General features: G+C 35.0%; 1 protein-coding gene across 1 annotated transcript in view; it reads right to left on the bottom strand.

Moving 5' to 3' along the window:
* The window catches only part of LOC137627910 (contactin-like), a 74,069-nt gene that overhangs the window by 23,641 nt on the left and 26,672 nt on the right, over window positions 1–23,756 (bottom strand). Inside the window, exons 3-19 of the mRNA XM_068359360.1 lie at window positions 22,163–22,395; window positions 21,775–22,031; window positions 21,306–21,448; window positions 20,793–20,970; window positions 19,275–19,475; window positions 18,411–18,513; window positions 17,662–17,843; window positions 16,926–17,101; window positions 16,520–16,631; window positions 14,402–14,545; window positions 13,896–14,030; window positions 11,868–12,049; window positions 10,246–10,287; window positions 9,968–10,051; window positions 3,381–3,519; window positions 2,809–2,963; window positions 2,328–2,459 (exon numbers count right to left, since the gene is read on the bottom strand). Of these exons, the coding sequence (XP_068215461.1) occupies window positions 2,328–2,459; window positions 2,809–2,963; window positions 3,381–3,519; window positions 9,968–10,051; window positions 10,246–10,287; window positions 11,868–12,049; window positions 13,896–14,030; window positions 14,402–14,545; window positions 16,520–16,631; window positions 16,926–17,101; window positions 17,662–17,843; window positions 18,411–18,513; window positions 19,275–19,475; window positions 20,793–20,970; window positions 21,306–21,448; window positions 21,775–22,031; window positions 22,163–22,395 (2,598 nt within the window). The remainder of the gene's footprint in view (window positions 1–2,327; window positions 2,460–2,808; window positions 2,964–3,380; window positions 3,520–9,967; window positions 10,052–10,245; window positions 10,288–11,867; window positions 12,050–13,895; window positions 14,031–14,401; window positions 14,546–16,519; window positions 16,632–16,925; window positions 17,102–17,661; window positions 17,844–18,410; window positions 18,514–19,274; window positions 19,476–20,792; window positions 20,971–21,305; window positions 21,449–21,774; window positions 22,032–22,162; window positions 22,396–23,756) is intronic.

Genomic DNA, 23,756 nt, shown 5'->3' on the forward strand with positions numbered 1-23,756 from the left:
GTTGAAAAGACATTAAAATCATTTCAAAATTTCACAGTCTGCCATCTCCTAAAGATATTTCTGCTATTGCCAATTTGATTTTAGATAACCTGAATGGTAGTGCAGAAAATATATCTAAACAGGACCAAACATATTGAATATAAAAAGTTTTGAAATTAATACCAGTGTACTAATGGAAATGCAGGATGCTTGAGTATCTAGGTTTTAATGTTTTATCTATTAATATTTTATCTAGTGTATTGTGAAGAGGCAAGAGAGCGTGCTGGAAATAGGAATGAATGGCGAGCGATTGTGACGCAGTTCCGGTAGGCTCTGCTGCTGCCTCTGATGCCTTAGAAGACCGCGGAGGTAGCAGCAGTAGGGGATTCAGCATTATGAAGCTTCATCTGTGGTGGATAATGTGGGAGGGTGGGCTGTGACACCCTAGCAGTACCATCTGAACTCGGTTGAGTCCCTTGTTAGGCTGGAGGAACGTAGAGAGTAGAGGTCCCCTTTTTGTTTTGTTTCATTTGTTGATGTCGGCTACCCCCCAAAATTGGGGGAAGTGCCTTGGTATATGTATGTATGTATGTATTGTGAACTTTTCTAAAAATACGAAAATTCAATTCACTTACAATTATGCTACAGTATAAATACTTAAACAAATTTTATTAGGAAAACAAACCTGACATTAGTTTTGCATGAGAGACAATTCTTTTATATACGATAGAAGAATTTATCATTCAAGCCACCAGGTTCCTGAACTCTAACGAAAAATTCGAAAATGTTCTAACCAACTCTTTCTATCTCCCCTTTCACTGAGATGCCCAGGAATCCAAATAGGGCAAGCACATTAACATAATCGAGTCATCATAGACCTGTATATATTATAAAATATATCTTGACATTAAAATAGTGGGGAGGAAGGTGGGAAATAGAGGACTATAAGTATTAAAAATCACAAATTTTTAAGTAATTTGTATTTTTCCTAACATACTTACCTAGAACTACCTTCTTAGGAGTTACTGGTAACTCTACCTAACCGACCAGCTTTTTGTATAGTTTACCCTCTTTCTGTTTTCTACGGGGTCAACCTCGGGCAGTGTGATATGTTCCCTGAGGCGACCCGGGGGTCGGGAATCGTGCTAGCTCAGGTCGTCGAATCATCAGTAAGTTTCTGGTCGCGGCATTATCAAGATTAAGTTTACATCAATGAACTTTACCTTGTAGTCAACATGGTGATACTACTCTTTTGGAGGTGGTTATGTGATGCAATGAGACTAAATATAACCTACTCATAAAATTAACTTACACTCAAAACCACTTGATATAATATCACATTGTTAAAATTATCCCCATTCTTCTATCTTTGCCTTGATTACGGAAGGTTCATTCATTTTCATGCTTTGCCTTCCCTAAAGATAAAACACATTCTTTCAGTTTAAAAAAAAAAAAAAAAAAAAAATGTCTATAGTCAATTCTTTTTAGTGAGACAGATTTGCACCGATTTGCAGCGGTGTCCTTTTAGCTCAGAAAAGTTTCCTGATTGCTGATTGGTTGGGCAAGATAATTCTAACCAATCAGATAGCAGGAAACTTTTCCGAGCTAAAACGGTACCGCTGCGAGTCAGTGCAAGTGCGCTTCATTGAAAAAATTGAGTATAGTAAGCAACCATGTAGTTTTCACGAACAATGTAAGAGAAAACTGTATTCTAGACATACATAAATACATCAGGTGTCCTAGGTATTACTACAGTATCGGCCTTGAGCCCTAACATCTTAATCACAACGTACACACAAGAGGGTAGATCAATAGTGCTTGGTCCATCCAGACACCTAAGTCAAGGAGTGGATAATGTTTCTGAGCGCCTGACCTGTTCTCCTATGTCAGATTCTGATTGCATTTGCAACCTGGATTCCAGTAACAGAAGGCACTGATATGGAAGAAATTCAATGAGCCCTAATATGTTGCCTAAATCTACCTCCCTATATCCCTTAAACTGTGTTATTCTTTGGTCATTGGCTGATCTTTTATTAATTAAAAGTAATCGGTTTTGATGAAACTGTGACAAAGAAAACTGAAGAATGGGTAACAATTAGCATGCTACTTATCACTAACAGCTGGATTACCTCATTACTGTACTTTACTACAGCTTGTATCTTACGAAGAAAGAAAAGGGGAAATGTTATTTTTATATAGCTTTTGGGGTAAACGTCAATAAAACAAGGTTCTGTAAGCAACAAGAAAATCAAGTAAACAAATTTTTACTATATATGAAGATTGTGTTATTTCTAAAATGTTGGCTAATGGCAACCCAACCCGCAAATCCACAACGAATAATACTTTACCTGAGGAGAACTGGTTGAAAACTGGCCGAGACCTAAGGCATTGATGCCTTGGACTCTGAATTCATGAGAAGACCATGGAGACAACACTTCACCTAACTGATATTCTCTTCTGCCATTCGTAGTATCAATCAACTGATAATAGATAAAATATAAATGCTTAAGATTTCATGCTTTCAAAACCATATTCTAAATATAAAGTTATGTTAAAAAAACTGAGCTATTTCACAATTCTACGAAACAAAATAACTTTTATTTCACATGTCTAGCACACATACATTTGTGAGAAACAAATACTGTATAAAATTAAGTCAATTTATATTTCAAGAGTCCCTGGTTAGGCTGGGAGGAACGTAGAGAGTAGAGGTCCCCTTTTTGTTTTTGTTTCTTTGTTGATGTTGGCTACCCCCCAAAATTGGGGGAAGTGCCTTGGTATATGTATGTATGTATATTTCAAGAGAGAAATTAGACTGATATCAATTACCTTAGCTGTTATATTTTCAGCAACTGTCACCCAATTTCTGGTCCACTGTGTACGCGTCTGGATATTGTAAAGCAATATTGGTTTTCCGTTACTAGCCCCGTCAGTCCAACGAATACGCGCTGAAGTGCTGGTAAGATCAACGGCTGATATGCCACCTATGGAAGAAGATAGGAGACCTGCTAACTTAACCCAATCTCATAAGAGCCACAATTGCCTTACAAATTAACCACCACAAATGGAAGTTTGGCTTAAACTTGAATTTTTTCAAGGGGTTAAATGATTTCATTTAATTTTTTACTACCCTGAAATGGGGGATTTTTCAAAATTACTCTTCAACTTTTCAAAACATTTCAAATGTAATCTTTTCTTATGAAATCCACCAAAATGTAATTGTAACTCTCCCGAATGAAACTACAACTCTTGAATACTTAATAATAACAAAGCTTTTTTTATGGGTACTGATCATAAATGTATGTCAGCAGAATGTGTAAGAAACAAATACTGCATGAATGATTCAGCTTCAAGACCATAGGAGGAATAGTAACAGCAAGGTGATAAAATCAGTATCATACCAGGAGGGCCAGGTGGTCCATGTACAATGAGCGTTGTAGAAATACTAATTTTAGCCACTGGAGAAATTGCAACACATTCATACACTCCTGCATCGGCCAAAGTCAACTCTTTAATACGGAGATGTCCCAAACGATAACCCTGCAAAAAATACATTTCTTATTTTCTAGGATTTAAAAAAAAACTATCAATACAGGCAAAAGTTTCAATTTTGGTAAATTTTTTTTATTTCTTTACTCACCTGATGTTCATATTTCTTCTCTCTGGATGTTTGCTTTTATCGACATTACTCCTAAAACTAGAAAATTTCCTGTTTTCTTTCCCTACAATAGATGCTGCTGCTGCCTCCGATGCCTTAGATGACCGCGGAGGTAGCAGCAGTAGGGGATTCAGCATTATGAAGCTTCATCTGTGGTGGATAATGTGGGAGGGTGGGCTGTGACACCCTAGCAGTACCAGCTGAACTCGGTTGAGTCCCTTGTTAGGCTGGGAGGAACGTAGAGAGTAGAGGTCCCCTTTTTGTTTTTGTTTCTTTGTTGATGTCGGCTACCCCCCAAAATTGGGGGAAGTGCCTTGGTATATGTATGTATGTATGTACAATAGATGCCTCTAGAAGACTTGAGTGTCCATCCGAAAACTTGACACACAGGCCCTTGAATTGGTAAACCTTTGACTCAATGAAACAAAAGGTTTTTTAGAACTGGTATGCAAAGGATGTGAAAAGGATGTCTGAGAGGTCTATCAAAAAAAAATTCATTATTTTTTCTTTATCAACTCCTAAACTATCAAAGGAGTTTCCGAATAAAACTTTGTGAGAACTGTAAACTTGTTGAGGGTTGTGATATCTAGAACGTATCTCCATTTCCCAGAAGCTTTGGTGACTAGGAATAATCTGTAAAGAATACCTAGAGCAGGTTTATGAGATCTTTCATCCCATTTTTTCCAGAAGTTCTGAAATTACTAGTTTCCAAATCTATGCTTTTGCTATTTCTGTTAGACAACTTGGATATGCAATTTGTCCTTGGACAAGGAAGAATTGGACTCTATAGGAATTACGTAACTTTCTTTGACTACAGCTAGTACCTATGGATCATGATGAGAGCTCTTCCAAATGTGATAAAGGTGGTAAAGTCTTCCTCCACTTGGGATCGGCAAAGGAGACCCATCATAGCGTTCTCCAATAAAAACGTTCAAGTCTGGCAGGCAACTCTCCATGAATTTCTAATAGATCAGAATCCTAATGTACCAGGGATACAAAAGGAATTTCCTGGTGACAATTCTGAGCCCATAGAAACAATTGGCTTAAAGTCAGAAACTTGGGTATCCCTAGAAAGTAATCTCAGAGTGTCACTTTGAAACTGGTACCCACTTGAGCAATTATTTGATTAATCATATTTCTATCCAAATAGGACCAAAATTAGGGGAAAAATTCAATGAATGTTTTTGTGCCTCAGAGACTGTCCAAACTATTGAAGTACATAATTGTTCTCTTCTCTTAATCAATAAACATAAAGAGGCTGCTACAGCATAATAAACCACATCTGAAACTGTATTAACTTGACAAGTCAAGTACAGTAGGGTCCCGAATTAAGCGTGTTCGAATTACACGATTCCCCTTTTCCGCGATCGCTATTTTTCAAAAATAAATTTTCTGTATTCGCGAGGCTGTTCAAAGTTCGCGAGTCAAGCACTACAAAATGTATCAAATCTATAGTCTTTTTAAGTATATTGGTAGCCCTAAATACGGTGATTTATAATAAATGTTACAAAACAATATTAACATTACATTTCATTAACATAATTTCATAATGAATAGCCTATTTAAGGATAAAATTCCACATCAACAATGAAATCGACTGTTAACTGTGCGAGTCCAGCTGACAAAATGTAAACAGAAATGTGGTTACGTTCTCGGCAATCTTTATCTTTCTCCAACCTTACGATAATTGTAATGGTAGTGTTAATGATGGTATATTAAAGCATTATTTTTGTTTAGTACAGTATATTTAAAAGCCTTATTTTTCCCTCTGGGCGTTCAAGGTTTTCACGAGTAGACTGGGTTCGTTTATCGGCAGTGAATAGCCTAAACTTCGGTAACGAGTCGTCAATATTTTGTCATATTTTAAACAGTAGGCTATACATTTGATTTGCAAACATTGGTTTTGTAGAGTAGACGGTAAAATAAAATCTAGAGAGAGAGAGAGAGAGAGAGAGAGAGAGAGAGAGAGAGAGAGAGAGAGAGAGAGAGAGAGAGAGAGAGATTTGATGGCAGAAATCTCTCTCTCTCTCTCTAGATTTTATTTTACCGTCTACTCTACAAAACCAATGTTTGCAAATCAAATGTATACTGTTTAAAATATGACAAAATATTGACGACTCGTTACCGAAGTTTAGGCTATTCACTGCCGATAAACGATAACAAACCCTTTAATGCAAACTAACTGTATCCTTTGGTATTCCTCTATATTTATCACGAATTCCTTCTATACCTCCTCAGACACTCTTATTTCAAATATCTAAATTATTCTTATCACAACTAACACCATCTAGTCATTTTCATTCCATTATATCTATTATTCCTCTGGATCTTATTCCCTTTCCTTATTCTGTTTATTCGATGGGATTCGTTTTTCCCTTTACCGTCTTTCAGAATCTATTTTTAGCCACTGGCAACCAAATCCCCCCTTCCCCCGTCTCCTACCGTCTCCCCTGCGAGTCCACCCAGCCTATCTCATACCTCCCCCCACCTTAATCCTCCCCTGTTCTAGGTCTGTAACCTTCTGCGTCATATCATCTCTCTCTCTCTCTCTCTCTCTCTCTCTCTCTCTCTCTCTCTCTCTCTCTCTCTCTCTCTCTCTCTCTCTCGTTATACAATACAGTACTTACAAATAGATGAAGAAACCAAAATCGGTTTTCTTGAAGTGTCAATTGAATACAAAACGAAAAAGTTATACCGTGTATACATCCATTTCAATCATAGCTTAAAATACGGTAACCGATTTCGTCCGCAAACCACTATTTTTTAGGAAACACCATTCTATTCCAGAAAATTTTTACTCTTTAAATGTCAATTGCGCTATAATAAAACATGTACTTATGTTGTTAAATTTCGGGTGTGTTTTAAAAATCGAGTATTGCTAACTTATTTTTGTTTTACTTCTGGCTGTGATCACATCAGCTGATGTCTAGCTTCCGCGCGAATACAATAACAAAGAATTGTTTACACCATTTCTTAACTTATTCAAACCATCTATACAGTTAATATTACATAAACACCAATGTGTTATAACCTATCATATTTATTGTTTAGTACTTTAAAACCATCCCTCTCTCTCTCTCTCTCTCTCTCTCTCTCTCTCTCTCTCTCTCTCTCTCTCTCTCTCTCACATCGAACGTTATAGCGGTAACCTAATTGTTCGGTGACTTTAAAAATAGGCCTAGTACTTTCTTCTTTTACCTTTTTTTTGCATATGGATCCATAATTGAGGCGGGTACAAGTTGACTTATAACTGAAGTTAGGAAAAGTATTTTGGATATGGAAAGGACAATTATCTTTCGTAACAGTTTAGAATTATCGTAAGTTATCACTCTGTCATTAGCGGCAGTTTGCTATTGTGGATTAAACGCATAAGGAAAAAAAAATGTCCAGCTTTGCTACGAATTTAGGAATTTATATGGATACGGTAAGTAAAATATTTGTAATAACATAATGTTTACTAAATGTTTGTAATATCATTAGTTATGACTTAGATCATGTGTGTTTAATGCATTCGTTTGTTTATTATGATCGAAGATGGAGCGTAAACAAATGGAAGGTTTCCGTTTCAGGCGGCATCATAAAGAAAAACATTTCATAAATGGCATTCATTTCATTTATTTGAAAGTTCTAATAAAAAAAAAATTAGAACATTGGTAATAACAAATTCAACATATAATCTATACTTGGTAAAATTGCTGTCAATTCAAAAACACAGATGTATAAATGCGTCTGTTTCTTCGTTGTGATCAGAGATAAACGTAAACAAAACATTGGTTGTCGTTTTCTATTGTGCTTTTTAGCGTGTTTAGGAAACGTATGATATAAAATCGCCTTTATTTTGATAATTCTGGATTTTCAATCATACAACAAGCTAGTCTATAGAGTGATGGTTTTGCTATTCACCAGTTGTATTATACAATAGATATGACAAACATTAAAATTTGTCTGTATTTTGGGTTGTGTTATAACGGGAAATATATGGTGTTTACACCTATCCTGGTTGTAATTTTAACCATTTTTCAAGTTATTAGAACTTTAAAGTATATTAAATGTTTTATTTATTTACAAAAACAATTTGATATTATAAAGAAATACAGTATAGTACAAAGAAAGTATTGGAAATGGGTAGTAAACACATTTGAATAGGCAAATTGCTGGTTGCCATGGCCACAATGGAATTATTTCTGTTAGTTGTGTGTTTCGAAATTCGCGATTTTCCATTTACACGAGGTCATTAATCGACCAAATTCTCGCATAATTCGGGACCCTACTGTAATCCAAATCAAAATCAAAATCCTGATGATCTACAAACTTATGATCTAAAAGACTAGCAATAATTGTTGCAACAGAATCAGCAAAGTATTAAATTAAAATAGCATTACTTTAGTAAACAAACTTAAAAACACTGCATTTTAAAAAATTTTCTTTCAATAATGGTGGGCTCAAGACTGGAGGCTAAATTGTAACCTACAAAAAGATTTGATAAATGCTACCGCTAAAGTTATGGGGGGTCCTTTGACTGGCCAGACAGTAGTTCATTGGATCCTTCTCTCTGGCTGAAGTTCACTTTCCCTTTGCCTATGCATACACCAAATAGTCTGGCCTATTCTTTACAGATTCTCCTATGTCCTCATACACCTGATAACACTGAATTACTAAACAATTCTTCTTAACCCAAGGGGTTAGCTACTGCACTGTAATTCTTCCGTGGCTACTTCCCTCTTGGTAAGGGTAGAAGAGACTCTTTAGCCATGGTAAGCAGCTCTTCTAGGAGATGGACACTCTAAAATCAAAACATTGTTCTCTAGTATTGGGTAGTGCCATACCCTCTGTACTATGGTCTTCCACTGTCTTGGGTTAGAGTTCTCTTGCTTGAGGGTACACTCAGGCACACTATTCTATCTAATTTCTCTTCTTCTTGTTTAGTAAAACTATGAATTTTTCAGCAATAATTTCCCGACTGAAAAAGAGATATCTCACCTTAGGTGGCTCTTCCTCCTCTTCAGAAGGATTAACCAAGCCATTACTTGTCAATTTACCCATTTGTTTATACCTCTGCAAGCTGCTGCGTATTTTTTTCCCAAAAGACTAGTTTCAGCAGTTGAGGTACTATTGCAGACAGTATATTTGCCCCGTAAAGAGTTTACCGCCATCCAAAATATGATACAACTGAGCAGCTTTTTGACAAAACTTTAAGGGAATCATACCACATGACACACCACCCATATATGAAATACAAGGTTGCTTTATAGTTCTTACTTCAGCGAGTAAAAGCATATTAGGATCCAGGCTATCTACTTCAGTTTTCTGCCTCGCAATCTAGTTGTATGAATGAGCAACTAGGATTGCTGGAATGAGAGGGTTACAAAACAAAAGGATCTAAAGTAAATAAAGAATTCAATGCTCTATGAGAGGATCAAGAATCTGTAATGCACTGTGCACTACAAGAACCTTTACTAAAAAGAACACTAAAACCAGTCGACCTGACTTAGACAGGGCTAAACAGGACAGGTTAGTCTGTAATTACTGCCTTTAAGTGAAGACTCACTGTCCCGAGATGTCACACAAGAAGTTAAAAGAAGTTACGACCTTTTGAAGCTTATCACTATCAAAACTTGATTCAGTAAATGCTGTATTGGAGATTGGTGCAAGCGTGGGCTTGTCGACATACTTCCCATTGTAATCATCTAGCCTAGTTTTCTAGGGATATCCCCCTGAACTGCAAGTTTCCTTTAACTCTGAACTTTACACAACAGTGATGCCTTTGCACTCGTCACAATACTCATTTAAATCAATACTGTCCACAATATGACACAAAGAGAATGCAGATTACGATTGCTAAGAAATAATTCCCTTGAACAATCTACACAGTAGTTATTATTAATCCAAATGAAGACATCTTTAAATGCACTCAACGCCTACATTTAAACAATCTGGTGATAGAGACTGTTGACAACATGAAGTTAACATAGAGGCTTAGAAGACAAAGGAACTGTGGCTTGAAAGACCATTAGTGTTTGGCAATAACCAATGGATTTTCTCATTACTTTAGTGGAGCCATTCAGCAAGTCTATTAAAAGGAAAGAAAACGGGAACTTTTTTTAGTGTACATAGAGAGTAGAGGTCCCCTTTTTGTTTTTGTTTCTTTGTTGATGTCGGCTACCCCCCAAAATTGGGGGAAGTGCCTTGGTATATGTATGTATGTTGATAAAAACGAGATTCTAGATAAATTATACAAACATCTGGGAGGTTCTTGAAATAAATTAATATTACTTGTATGGATACTTTCAGACTAAAAAAATGCTATCATACAAAAAATATCATACTAACCTTTTCGAATGGAGGTTCCCTTTTCGATGCATAATAATCTTGCATTCTCTGTCTATCGATAAGATTTAAGTCCGAAGGATTATCCTATAAGAGAAATGTAATTGAGTAAACGAAATACTAAAGTTACACTTATATAGTTTTGCAACTATGCAGACTATAAATCAGACTTTAATAGAATATAAGGGTAATTTTTTAAAGTAAAAATAAAACTAGAAAGCAATTCTTAGAATCAAATATTTGAAGTTTAAAGAAAATTCATATTAATGTACAGTACTTACAAATAATTCATTGCGTCGTCTCTGATAATCATAGTCATATCCCTGCAAAATGTTACCAAAAACTAAAACAACTGTATATCAACATAAAAGATACCATAACAAGCCAACAAAATTTCTGCTAATGATTTCCAAACTCAAATAATACATTAACTGAAGTATTACTCTCTTTGAGCCAAGCAAGGAAGCATTAAAAAAATATCTGGAATCTGCATAAACAAACTACAGACACTAAAATATCCAGTACAAGCTAAAATCAAGCATTGGTATAACTCAAAACTTACATATAGGTCATTTAAAACAAAATAAAACGTAACCTTGCATTATGTTGACTGTCTTTGAAAGCATATAGATGAGAATGAAGATATGATATCAATAATTCCACAGGTATAGAAAATATACCTACTGAATGCAAACTTTAAAATAATAAATTTATAAATCTCAACAAATATATGTGAAATGGTCAATACAGTAAATAATAACTAGATTAATTCTGTTTTACAAAAAATTCCACAAACTTCTAAAACTTGATTACTAAATTCATTCTTTTAAACCCGTACAATATAATATAAACAAAACAAAACAAAAAAGGGGACCTCTACTCTCTACGTTCCTCCAGCCTAATCAGGGACTCAACCGAGTTCAGCTGGTACTGCTAAGGTGCCACAGCCCAACCTCCCACATTATCCACCACAGATGAAGCTTCATATAGCAGCAGTAGGGGATTCAGCATTATGAAGCTTCATCTGTGGTGGTTATTGTGGGAGGTTGGGCTGTGGCACCCAAGCAGTACCAGCTGAACTCGGTTGAGTCCCTGGTTAGGCTGGGAGGAACGTAGAGAGTAGAGGTCCCCTTTTTTGTTTTGTTACATTTGTTGATGTCGGGTACCCCCAAAAATTGGGGGAAGTGCCTTTGGTATATGTATGTATGTATGTATAATATAATTATACAAATTAGCACATCTATATTTGTACTTTCTAAGCTATTCACCATTGCTGATATTTCAAGCTTCATAAAGCTCTTAAGCTTCAGAGTTATTAGCACAAAAGGCCATTTCATTTACAGTACCTTTGAAGATATTACATCTTATTACAAGTTATTACATCTTGTCTAAGAATGAAGTCACACGTAACTTGAAAAATTCTAGCAAAGCTTTTGTTTACAATGATTCCACAAGATGACATAAAGACAAAATTACTTCTGATAACTGCGCAGCGCTTTGTACAGCATCAAAATATTCAATATTGCTTCCTCCTACCAAAAGAATTTTACACTGTAGTAAAAAATACCTCCATTTAGCAATGCAGAGTAGAAATTGAAGAAGCAGCAGTTATTTTAATAATCTGTTAATTTAATCTTATCTATAGTTAAACCCATATAAGAAAAAACTTTGGGATAAGGTCCTACACAGTTAAAAATTGCAAAATAAATATAAGAAATTATATCAAACCTAAAAAATTTAACCATGCATAACAATAGACAATTAGGATTATTTACAAAAAAATTACTTTTTCGTAACCACTGATTATAAAGAAAAATTGCCTCAACTGATATTTGATAACCTACAAATCACAAAGTGGTGTATATACTACAGATAAAGAAGTACATTAATATGAAATTCTTACCTGCTCATAAGCAAGATGCCGTAGGTAGTCTGTATCGTCTATTTCAATACGCAAGCCATTGTGACGCCAAATATAAGAGGTGTCAAGTAAAAGGTCTGTGTGTGCCTCACATTCAAGTGTGATGTTATCACCCTTGGAGCTTGTGATTAAATCTGGTGGACTGCGGTAAAATTCTGGCTTGCCTATAACCGAAGTGAACACAAAAATACTTTCAAATACACAGCAATTCATAGATGCTATAACTGACCTAACACTTTAATATAATTTCAACTAAAATAAGAAATTCCTTAATAATAAATTAAATTTGAAATTGGATGAGAAAATTTCATGAAAAAGTTAAAAATATGTTCAACGAACTTCTTTTAGATCTGTCTGTTCTTAACTTTTATCCTATTTGTCCGATTAAAGACTATATGTTCTATGAACACTACCTTCAAATAAGAGCATTAGGATGAAAAATGTACATGTGATGTATATTATATGTATAAATAACTACATGTGACTTAACCCTTTTACCCCCAAACGACGTACTGGTACGTTTCACAAAAGCCATCCCTTTACCCCCATGGACGTACCGGTACGTCCTTGCGAAAAAATGCTATAAAAAATTTTTTTTTCATATTTTTGATAATTTTCTGAGAAAATTCAGGCATTTTCCAAGAGATTGAGACCAACCTGACCTCTCTATGACAAAAATTAAGGCTGTTAGAGGAATTTAAAAAAAATATACTGCAAAATGTGCTGGGAAAAAAATAACCCCCTGGGGGTTAAGGGTTGGAAATTTCCAAATAGCCTGGGGGTAAAAGGGTTAAGTTAGTAGTTAACCAAATCAATGTGACCAGGGACTACAAAATGGAGACTCTAAAAACAGTCTTTTGGAGAGTTAAAAGCTTTAGTTTGCACAATAATACTTCATGTTTGAGGAACTCATGATAAATAATTATTACTGTCATATTACTAAAGAAGGAACATCAGAGGACTAAGAATTTTAAAAAATCAATTACAATAAAAAACGGGGAAAAAAATTTACATGATCTGCAGAAGGTGAAGCAGTTTTTTTTTTCTATTTCCATAGAAATTTCCAATGCACATATATAACCTAGTTAAACTTTCCAAAAGCCTCAAATTTTTAAAACTGAGGGTCGACTCTCTTCCAAAGGTTGTAATCACCCAAAAACCCTAGATCATGAAGATAAGATACACAAAACAAAACTGTAACATGTTCGAATGTTGTAGGTTTAAGTCCCTCTCTTAACTTGTTATATTGGATCTAGATAAAAAAAAAAAAAAAAAAAAAAAAAAAAAAAAAACAGCATGGCATTAACCCTTTTACCCCCAGGCTCTTTGGAAATTTCCAACCCTTAACCCCCAGGGGGTTATTTTTTTCCCAGCACATTTTGCAGTATATTTTTTTCAAATTGCTCTAACAGCCTCAATTTTTGTCATAGAGAGGTCAGGTTGGTCTCATTCTCTTGGAAAATGCCTGAATTTTCTCAAAAAATTATCAAAAATATGAAAAAAAATTTTTAAAAGCATTTTTTTTGCAAGGACGTACCGGTACGTCCATGGGGGTAAAGGGATGGCTTTTGTGAAACGTACCAGTACGTCCTTTGGGGGTAAAAGGGTTAAACATTTCCATGATCAATCCAAACAGACATACTGTACCTCATTACAACAGTCTTTTAGTCTATAAAAAAGACACTGTACCTCATTACAACATAGTCTTTTAGTCTATAAAAAAGACACTGTACCTCATTACAACATAGTCTTTTAGTCTATAAAAAAAGACACTGTACCTCATTACAACATAGTCTTTTAGTCTATAAAAAAAGACACTGTACCTCATTACAACATAGTCTTTTAGTCTATAAAAAAAAGACACTGTACATCATTACAACATAGTCTTTTAGTCTATAAAAAAGACACTGTACCTCATTACAACATAGTCTTTTAGTCTATAAAAAAGACACTGTACCTCATTACAACATAGTCTTTTAGTCTATAAAAAAGACAGCAGTAGGTACTTACGCAACACTATCAGTCTGCCGGTGCTTGAATCCTCTCCATAAATATTATTGGCAGTACAAGTGTAATTACCTCCATCTTCTCGGGAAACTGGGTCAATAACCAGGTTACCATTACGAAGAATTTTTCTCCTACCGCCTAAAAGTAACAGAGCACAAAATTTCTGAGTGGTTTGAAAGGAAAAAATTGGAACATATTGATCTGTTGTTTAATCTTCTACTCTACAAAGAAAACACTACACTATAGTCCATTTCTTTTAGCGATGCATATTTGCACCGACTCGCGGCGGTGCCCTTTTAGCTCGGAAAAGTTTCCGGATCGCTGATTGGTTGGAATTATCTCGTCCAACCAATCAGCGATCCGGAAACTTTTCCGAGCTAAACGGGCACCGCTGCGAGTCGGTGCAAATATGCATCGCTAAAAGAAATGGACTATAGTATTTCTATGAAACAGAATACTCGATAAGAAAAACAAAGACGAAGGAATGCTGTTACATAATGAAGACTTACCATTGCCCACAACTAATCCGTCTTTCCTCCACTCAAAATTAGGTCTTGGTGCTGCTTCAGGATTGCAAACAATGGTCACATTTTTTCCCTCAGCTCCATACATTTCCACTTCAAGAGGTTTCTTAAGGAATGAAGGAGCCAATTCTAAGGGGGAAAATAATTCAGATTAACAATCAAATATTCTCTTAAGACTTGAATGGTAAATTTAGATCAGCATTTGATGCCAAGACAGAAGTTAATAAAATAAACCTAGCATTGTCTACCAAACTTTTGAAGTTAACGAATACATGCAACTATTCAACAATGAAAAAATAAACTAATCTAACATTTGTAAAACATGGAAATTTAAATGCAGTTTTGGCATGTCTTTGACCCTGCGCTTGTGTTCCTTCTGTGCTTTTCTGTTACTTTTCCCTGTAAATTTTTGCTCTTCAATATGGCTCCCAAGCATAAGGTAGACATTGATGAAACTGCATAAAAAAATAGGAAAGCCATCATCAAGGAAGTGAAGTTAGAAACTGGAATGAACAGAAGAGAGAGAAACGCAGACAAACAAAACCTGCATTATCAAACTTAACTGTTCGACTGTGCATCAAGTAATAAGATCATATACTTGGTCACTTGAAGGGCTTCTGCCCTTATGAAATCGAGTGATTATGAAACAGTTTAGCGGTCTTACCACTGAGATGGAGAGATTGTTACCTCTTTAGTTGGAAGAACATAGTCAACCGCATATTTCCGTGAGCTTGATGGTAATTAAGGCAAAAGTGAAAAGAATGCTTGACACATTGAAAAAAAAAAAAAGGACAGGAGTGAAATTAAACGAGTTTGTGGCCAGAAGGGGTTGGTTCTTGTAGTTTAAGGAGCTTGCAAATTATCATAACACAGAAGATCAAGGTCAAGCTGCTAGGAATGATGAGATAACAGCAAATGAGTGGGCTAAAATAATCAAGGAAGGGAGGGGGGTTACCTTGCTGATCAGATTTTCAAAGTCGATGGCGAAATCTAACCGAGGACCTTTGCGTCAATAGGCGTAGGAGATGATAATGCCAAATTGTACCTACAGTGCCAAGGAGGGGAAAATAGAACCAGGCCACAAGTCTGACATGAAGAGACTGACTTTGCTGCTTGAAGGTAATGCTACTGGTGACTAAAAGGTGAAGCCCTTGTTGGTGTATCAGGCTGAAAAAACTTAGAAGATCAAGTGTGTGTCATCTATAGTTTTAACAAGAAAACTTGAGTGAAATTCAGTGTTTTTGAAGTAAGGAAATCCTTACTCCCTTTTGTGTACCATTAGTACAGCAGTGCTGTGAGCCAAGGATTTGCTTTTATAAATATTGTAAGAGTTAAGCACCCTACCCACCTGAATGACAAATCCAAATATGGTGGTGGTTTACCTTCCAATCAGTACTACTGCCCCTTAGAAGATAATAGGCAAAGGTAACACTTCCTCTTTCAAGGCCTACTACCTATGAAGGACATTTACTATACCTTTGGAAGGAATTGATAAGGAGTTTAATGCTACAACATCCTTTCAGCTGTGAAGAAAACTGATAATGCTTGGGCTAAGTGAAGCAGCTAAATTTGAACAGGGTGCAGAAGAAACTGTCACCCCAGGTTTGTGAATGATTTCCATGGTTTTGAGGAGACAATTGACTATTGCTAAGAGGGTTGTTCAAGGGATTGATTTGGAGGTGGACGCTGATGATAGCAGAGCCACTGGCATCTCCTGGTGAGGAGTTATCTGCTCAGGACCTCATTCAACTGGAGAAGCAGATAAATGAAGAGGAGGAGGAATACATACCAACCTCTGAGACCCAGATATATATACAATGTAAAACCTGTCTGAAGGTTTTTCACTGATACAACAGGGGTTGCGAAAATTTTATGCCGAGGGTCCCAAGAATGGTGTGTTGTAAGCAGATCTTGAAGAAGAAGAGTGTGAATTTCCAGACAAGACTGGAGAACTACTTCAAAATGCTGGAAATTTCTGGAACAGATCTTGTCAATTTGAACAGTAGGTCAAAACACAGAACTACTATCAACACACTTAAAAAAAAAAATAATAATAATAATAAATCATACCAAAGAAACATCTGGTGGAAACTCTAAACTTACTTAGGACTTTGAGTTCAGCTGACGAGAAAGAGGATCCCAGCTGGTTTGTAGCTTTACACTGGTACATTGCTTCATCTTCTTCAGTAACAGATTTGATTTTAAAGATACTATCCTATAAAGAAAAATAATTTTGAATAGTTTAAATGACCCAGTCAATACTATACTGAGAAGATAAGAAGATTTCTATCACCATTATTTTAATTAGACCATATTTCTATTCTCATACAACTAGCAATAAGGGCTTGCCCTTAAATTCAGATGTCTGTTCTTGAAGGATACCAAAGGGAATAAATGAAAGTAAAACGCAATAAGAAATATAACTAGATTTAAAAGATATTAGTTATCCAAGTACAGTAGTCCCATATTTGAAGAGATAATCAGGTGAGCACAGTTTAAAATTACTTACCACAATTTCATATCGAGCCTGCTGATCTGGAGTAAGGTTTTCGATTGTTAGTGGTTGAGAATTCCTCAGCCACTCATAATCTACATCTGGTATTCCAAAAGCTTCACATTCCCAAATGAGGTCAGCATCCTTAGCAATGAACTGATCCAAGAGACGGATAGTGAAGCTAGGTTTCGCTAAAAGGGAAAAAGTATGTGAGAAAATTTCCGAATGATAAAATTTATAATAAAATATATCTGTAGAGTAATAATTTTTAACCCTATTATCATTATCCTTTTTACCCCCGGGCTCTTTGGAAATTTCCAACCCTTAATCCCCAAGGGGTTATTTTTTTCCCAGCACATTTTGCAGTATATTTTTTTTAAATTGCTCTAATAGCCTTAATTTTTGTCATAGAGAGGTCAGGTTGGTCTCATTCTCTTGGAAAATGCCTGAATTTTTTCAAAAAATATCAAAAATATGAAAAAAAAAAAATTTTTATAGCATTTTTTTTTCAAGGAAGTACCGGTACGTCCATGGTGGTAAAGGGATGGGTTTTGTGAAACGTACCAGTACGTCCTTTGGGGGTAAAAGGGTTAAGATATATGGCACAAAACTAGTGTACATGTTACTAGGTTGAATATTCAACGATAATATTTTTAACACATTACTAACTGACATGAAACAACTGAGATACTGTATTCTACCCATACTAAAGATATTTTACTAACATAACACACTTTGTCACTTGACTCACCTTGGATGCTGAGAGAAATGGTATTTTCAATAGAAATCCTACTGTTCTGAGCTCGGCATATGTAATCTCCCATGTCAGAGGGTTCTACCTTTGGCAAAATCAAGACCCTGTTGTAGCTGGCAAAATAAGCACCTCTGGGCAGCTGGCCATCCCTGCGAGTCCAATTGTAAGATGGAACAGGGCTGGTGGAGAAATTAATATATATTTAAGTAAAAATTCACGAGGTGAAATTAAACACTTACTCTATTTAATATACAATGTTTTAATCAAGATTATTCTGGGACTCAGAGAATCTTAAATGCTATAAATGTTGATTAATTTTTAAACCTTTTACCCCCAGGCTATTTGGAAATTTCCAACCCTTAACCCCCAGGGGGTTATTTTTTTCCCAGCACATTTTGCAGTATAATTTTTTTAAATTGCTCTAACAGCCTTAATTTTTGTCATAGAGAGGTCAGGTTGGTCTCATTCTCTTGGAAAATGCTTGAATTTTCTAAAAACAATATAAAAAATATGAAAAAAAAATTTTATAGCATTTTTTTGCAAGGACGTACCGGTACGTCCATGGGGGTAAAGGGATGGCTTTTGTGAAACGTACTAGTACGTCCTTTGGGGGTAAAAGGGTTAATATACAATGTCTTAATCAAGATTATTCTGAGATTCAGAGAATCTTAAATGCTATAAATGTTGAGTAATTTTTAAAAAATCCAGCCAAAACAGAAAAATAATTTTAATATTTCTTTACTCACTAGCCAAACGCAATGCACTCCAGCCTCACATCTTCCCCTCGAACAGGAGACTCGGGGAATGCCTTGGGGAAGTTATTGGCAAACTTCAACTGCTGGTAGTTAGCTGAGGAGATAATTAAATAAAATGTCTTCCAAACACTAATTACTATAAATTGTGTTAAATATGATAGTCTTTCCTTGTGATATAACTAAAACACCACTGAAAGGTCTTCTATAACAGCTAAATTTCCAATTTGGCACTAAAGCATGGGAATTTTCTACTACATAAAATAGAATGAAAAAGCATTGCCCGAAGCCTACAGTAAGATTACAATTTATGCATACAACAAATACATCATGTAAATCAACTGTTAAGCAATTTTGAGACCTGTTATAAAATGACAATTTGTCCTAAATTGTATTTTCCCTAGCTATACAAACCCGTAATCATTTAATATGGGAATTTGTTTCAGTTGCGCTGAAACGAATTCCTATATTAAATGATTACGAGGTTTGTATATCGCGTCGGAACAAATATTCTAATTGAATTCTTTATAACTAAATCCAAGCCATCTGTTTGCCGAATATCTTCAAACTAACTTTTTACATTTAAATATCAAAACTGAAGTCAAGTACTGATGTATGAAAGCTTCATATGAAATTAAAGTGCTTAAATCTTTAAACAACTTTGCAAATTTTAATAAAAACATATCTAATCTGAAAATGACTACATATATTTTTTTTTATTTCAAATGGCAACTTTAAAGTATTCCAATACTATTACTTATTAGAAATTAGTTTTGCTTAATAAGACAAAAATTACCATTTACCAAAATCTGTTAACATTAAAGAAAACATAAAAGTGTAATTTAGAAAACTACTTACGATGAGGATAGACTTCTAATTTGAAGAAAGGGCCATTTTTACCAATGCCTGACACTGAACTCTGTACATTGCAGCTGTAAGTGCCACTGTCGATGTAATCAAGGTAAGAGAAGTATATATTGCCATCAAATGACACCATAGTTCTTTTGTCTTCTTCAACAAAGTTAGGGAAATAACTCTTTGCCCAATAATATCTCACGTCTGAAATAACAAAAAAAATTTGTTAGATGTTATGAGTACCTCCATTTCTTAATTATGTTCATAAAAAAGAATAAATTACAAATATATATATATATATATATATATATATATATATATATATATATATACATATATATATATATACATATATATTTATTTATATATATATATATATATATATATACATACATATATATATATATATATATATATATATATATATATATATATACATACATATATATATATATATATATATATATACATATATATATATATATATATATATATATATATATATATATATATATATATATATACTGTATATGTATTGTACTAGCATCCTCTATAAAACAATTCTTTAATATCATGATCAATTTATATATCTGTGAGCTACTACACTAATCAATGGTGCTATACAAGTGTTCAAAGTATATGACCAAATCTATACTACATTCAAATTACTTCCATTATTTCTGATAAGATGACTAGGTAGGTAGTACATTGGCCAAGGCACCAGCCACCCATTAGATATTACCACTAGAGAATTACTGGGTCCTTTGATTGATTGCACTCTGGTTACGGCTCACTTTTCCTTTTCCTACACATGCCCCAAATAGTCTGGCCTATTCTTTACACATTCTCCTCTTTCCTCATACACCTCACAACACTTAAGATAAGCAATAAATTCCTCTTAACTCAAGGGGTTAACTACTACAGTGTAATTGTGCCGTGGCTAATTTCCACTTGGTAAGGGTAGAAGACTTTAGCTATGGTAAGCAGCTCTTTTACAAGTACACTCCAAAATCAAACCATTGTTCTCTAGTCTTAGATAGTGCCATAGCCTCTGTACCATGGTCTTCCACTGTCTTGGGGTAGAGTTCTCTTGCTTAAGGGTACACACACACACACACTATTCTATCTGTTTTCTTATTACCTTTCTACATTAGACTATTTTCCCTATTGGAGCTTTTGAGCTTGAAGCACCAAGCTTTTCCAACTAGGGTTGTAACTTAATAATAATAATTAAATAAGTAAAATTACCCATACAGTACCCTAGAGGCATCTATGTATGAAATATGCTCAACTTTTTAGAGGTGGCAAACCACTTTATGTTATATAAGCCAACAGATATTTCTTCAGCTACCTACGCAAATCCTATCAACATTTACTTCAATCACAGGTTTCATTGATGCGCAAATAAATATTTAGAAGAATTTTAACATAAACTCTCAAAATACAGATCCACTTTCAGAATTGAACACTTTAAGCTAGAATCTTGAAAGAAGGACATTTTTTGTATCATATTTTACTAACCAGGAAAGTGCTGAGGTGGATCACAGTAAATGGCCTTGCCCCAAAATTGGTTTCCCTGTTCATCGGACCTCTTCAGGTTAAATTCGGCTACATAAGCAAACAACAGCTGCACACTTTCTGATGTGACAGTGCCAAACTCATTTGAGGCTCGACAATGGTACTTCCCTCGATCCTCAACCTGCAGGAGTAAAACAATACTTGAGATTGAGTGAAATTGAATGAGAAAATGAACAAGAATTTTAAACCTTTTATCCCCACCATAAGGTTAAATTTCGAGCACATTTTGCTATATATATTTTTTAAATTGCTCTAACAGGCTCAATTTTTGTCCTAGAGAGGTCAGATTGGTCTCATTCTTTTGGAAAATGCCTGAAGTTTCTCATAAAATTATCAAATATATGTATAAATATATAATTAACAGTGTTTTGCAAGAACGTACTGGTACGTCCTTTGGGGGTGAAAGGGTTAATGTCTCTAAAAACGTATACATTGATATTTTCTTAGCTCTCATACCTGCTTTGGATTATTGATGATCAAAGTTCCTCCAGAGACAGTAAATCGAGGGTCTTGAAGAGGATCTATGCGTTTCGGGGTGAGTTTATTTTCCTCGTATGTTTCCTTGTACCAGTCATACTCTGGATGAGGGTATCCTTCAGCTAAAAAAGAAAATATTCGATGAGGGTATCCTTCAGCTAAGAAAGAAAGTATTCGATGAGGGTATCCTTCAGCTAAAAAAGAAAATATTCAATGAGGGTATCCTTCAGCTAAAAAAGAAAATATTCGATGAGGGTATCCTTCAGCTAAAAAAGAAAATATTCGATGAGGGTATCCTTCAGCTAAAAAAGAAAATATTCGATGAGGGTATCCTTCGACTAAGAAAGAAAATATTCATATAACTCCTGTAATTAATATTATATGAACACTATTTTGCTTTCATAAATTTCAAGTTAGCAACTTAAAATTGAACATTTATTCAACTTACCTAAGCACATAATCGACACGTAATTAATCACTTCTCGACGAGCGAGATCAAAAATAGTATTTTTAGGTTGCTTGATGATAGCTGGACCGCGCGGAACCTTCTCCGGATCAGAGATGACAACGCCATATTCATGACTACGTTCGATTGACTCATCCATAAGATTGTTGAGGTTTGTTTGAGGGATTTCACAAATATACAAAAGAGGATCTTCGCCATCGACCATCAACAAACCCCACTCCTTGTTTTGAACTGAATATCTGCAAAGATAGGCAAAACTCGCTGACTGATCACGAACAATATTAGCCTGAAGATCTTTATTTTGAATAAACTGACTGCAGTAAATCAAATTTCCTCATGGATAACGATGTGAATATCTACGAAAACTTACGAATATGCTAAATATTTCTTTCTGGGACTAGATCCTTGGTTGGGAAGCAAGGCTTCCATCATATCTTGGAAGGAGGTACCATCCCCTTCATTTTCCCACATGTTAGGCGTCTTCTGTACGCCAGAAATATACCACTTCCTCAACAGGGGATCATTTTCACGGAGGTGTCGTATCAAAAACCCATGCTCCTCCTTATCAGAAACACTTACAAGATCAGAGCCTACTCCATAAGCCTGAAAAAATATGGATTGCCAAGAACTGTACTTCATGGTAAAATGTGCTGATGTTTTACTTGCTGCAGCAAAATCTAAAGAACTGGCATACTGTACTTAAAATGACTATGACAAGGGATTTTATACACAACAAAATCATTTAAGAAACCAAAGGCTTCAAAGGTTTCAAAATTTATAAAAAGATATAGTGGAATTGAGATAAATTTCAAAAGGCCTTTCCAACTTTGCATAGTCAGTCCTTGACAAAATAGTCATGCATTAAAGTACTGTAAACATGATAGACCAGCTACTTGCTTAAAAAAGGCCATAAAACTGTTTGTAAACTGATTTTAAATAAAGTCCTTAACAATGAACTCTGAAGTAATGAATTTTAGGAGTCAACATTCTACTTCACACTAAGCTATTTTATGTAGGATTATTCATCTTGCTACTTTGCTCGTCATGTTTCATTCAATAGCCTACTTGATACAGTACTTTCAAGAAATTGTGAAACACTACCCAACAACAGTCTTTCATAACATGTTCATATGTATATGAACATGACCTGTTTTCAAGCAGAAAAAATTGGCTGCCTGCATGTAAGGAAGCCTAACCTATTTGCTGATAAGGATATCTCACCTGACTACATTATTTATGAATACAGTAAGGAAATCTCAACTCTCAACTGTTTACAAAATAAAGAAACAAAACTGGTCTGCTACAGACAAGACTTTAGTTTGAGGAAGAACTTAACCCTTTTACCCCCAGGCTCTTTGTAGATTTCCAACCCTTAACCCCCAGGGGGTTATTTTTTCCCAGCACATTTTGCAGTATATTTTTTTTAAATTGCTCTAACAGCCTTAATTTTTGTCATAGAGAGGTCAGGTTGGTCTCATTCTCTTGGAAAATGCCTGAATTTTTAAAAAAAAAATTATCAAAAATATGAAAAAAAAATTTTATAGCATTTTTTCGCAAGGACGTACCTGTACGTCCATGGGGGTAAAGGATAGGTTTTGTGAAACGTACCAGTACGTCCTTTGTGGGTAAAAGGGTTAAAATATTTATATACAATCAAATAAACCTATTACATACAAAGGTAACTTGATCTGGGCAACCAAGGGAATATAACATGTTTGTAGCAAGGAGAATTTGATCTGCCTGTGACTATGGTGAATCATGACATTGTTTGTGAGGGAACCTAACAAATCTGTAGGTACTTTAAAGTAGAATAAACACTGTTGAATGGGGTCAAAGCGAAACAGTGAAGTCAAGATGTCCATCCTGAGTGTTTATCATTTTAAAACTGAGTTCTGACACTACTGTACAATGTACAGTATGATTTTTCAGCTATTAAACTGTACTCTACAGTAGTAACCTTTTAT

Source organism: Palaemon carinicauda, chromosome 35 (assembly GCF_036898095.1).
Source record: "Palaemon carinicauda isolate YSFRI2023 chromosome 35, ASM3689809v2, whole genome shotgun sequence".
In the NCBI taxonomy this organism is placed as follows: Eukaryota; Metazoa; Arthropoda; class Malacostraca; order Decapoda; family Palaemonidae; genus Palaemon; species Palaemon carinicauda.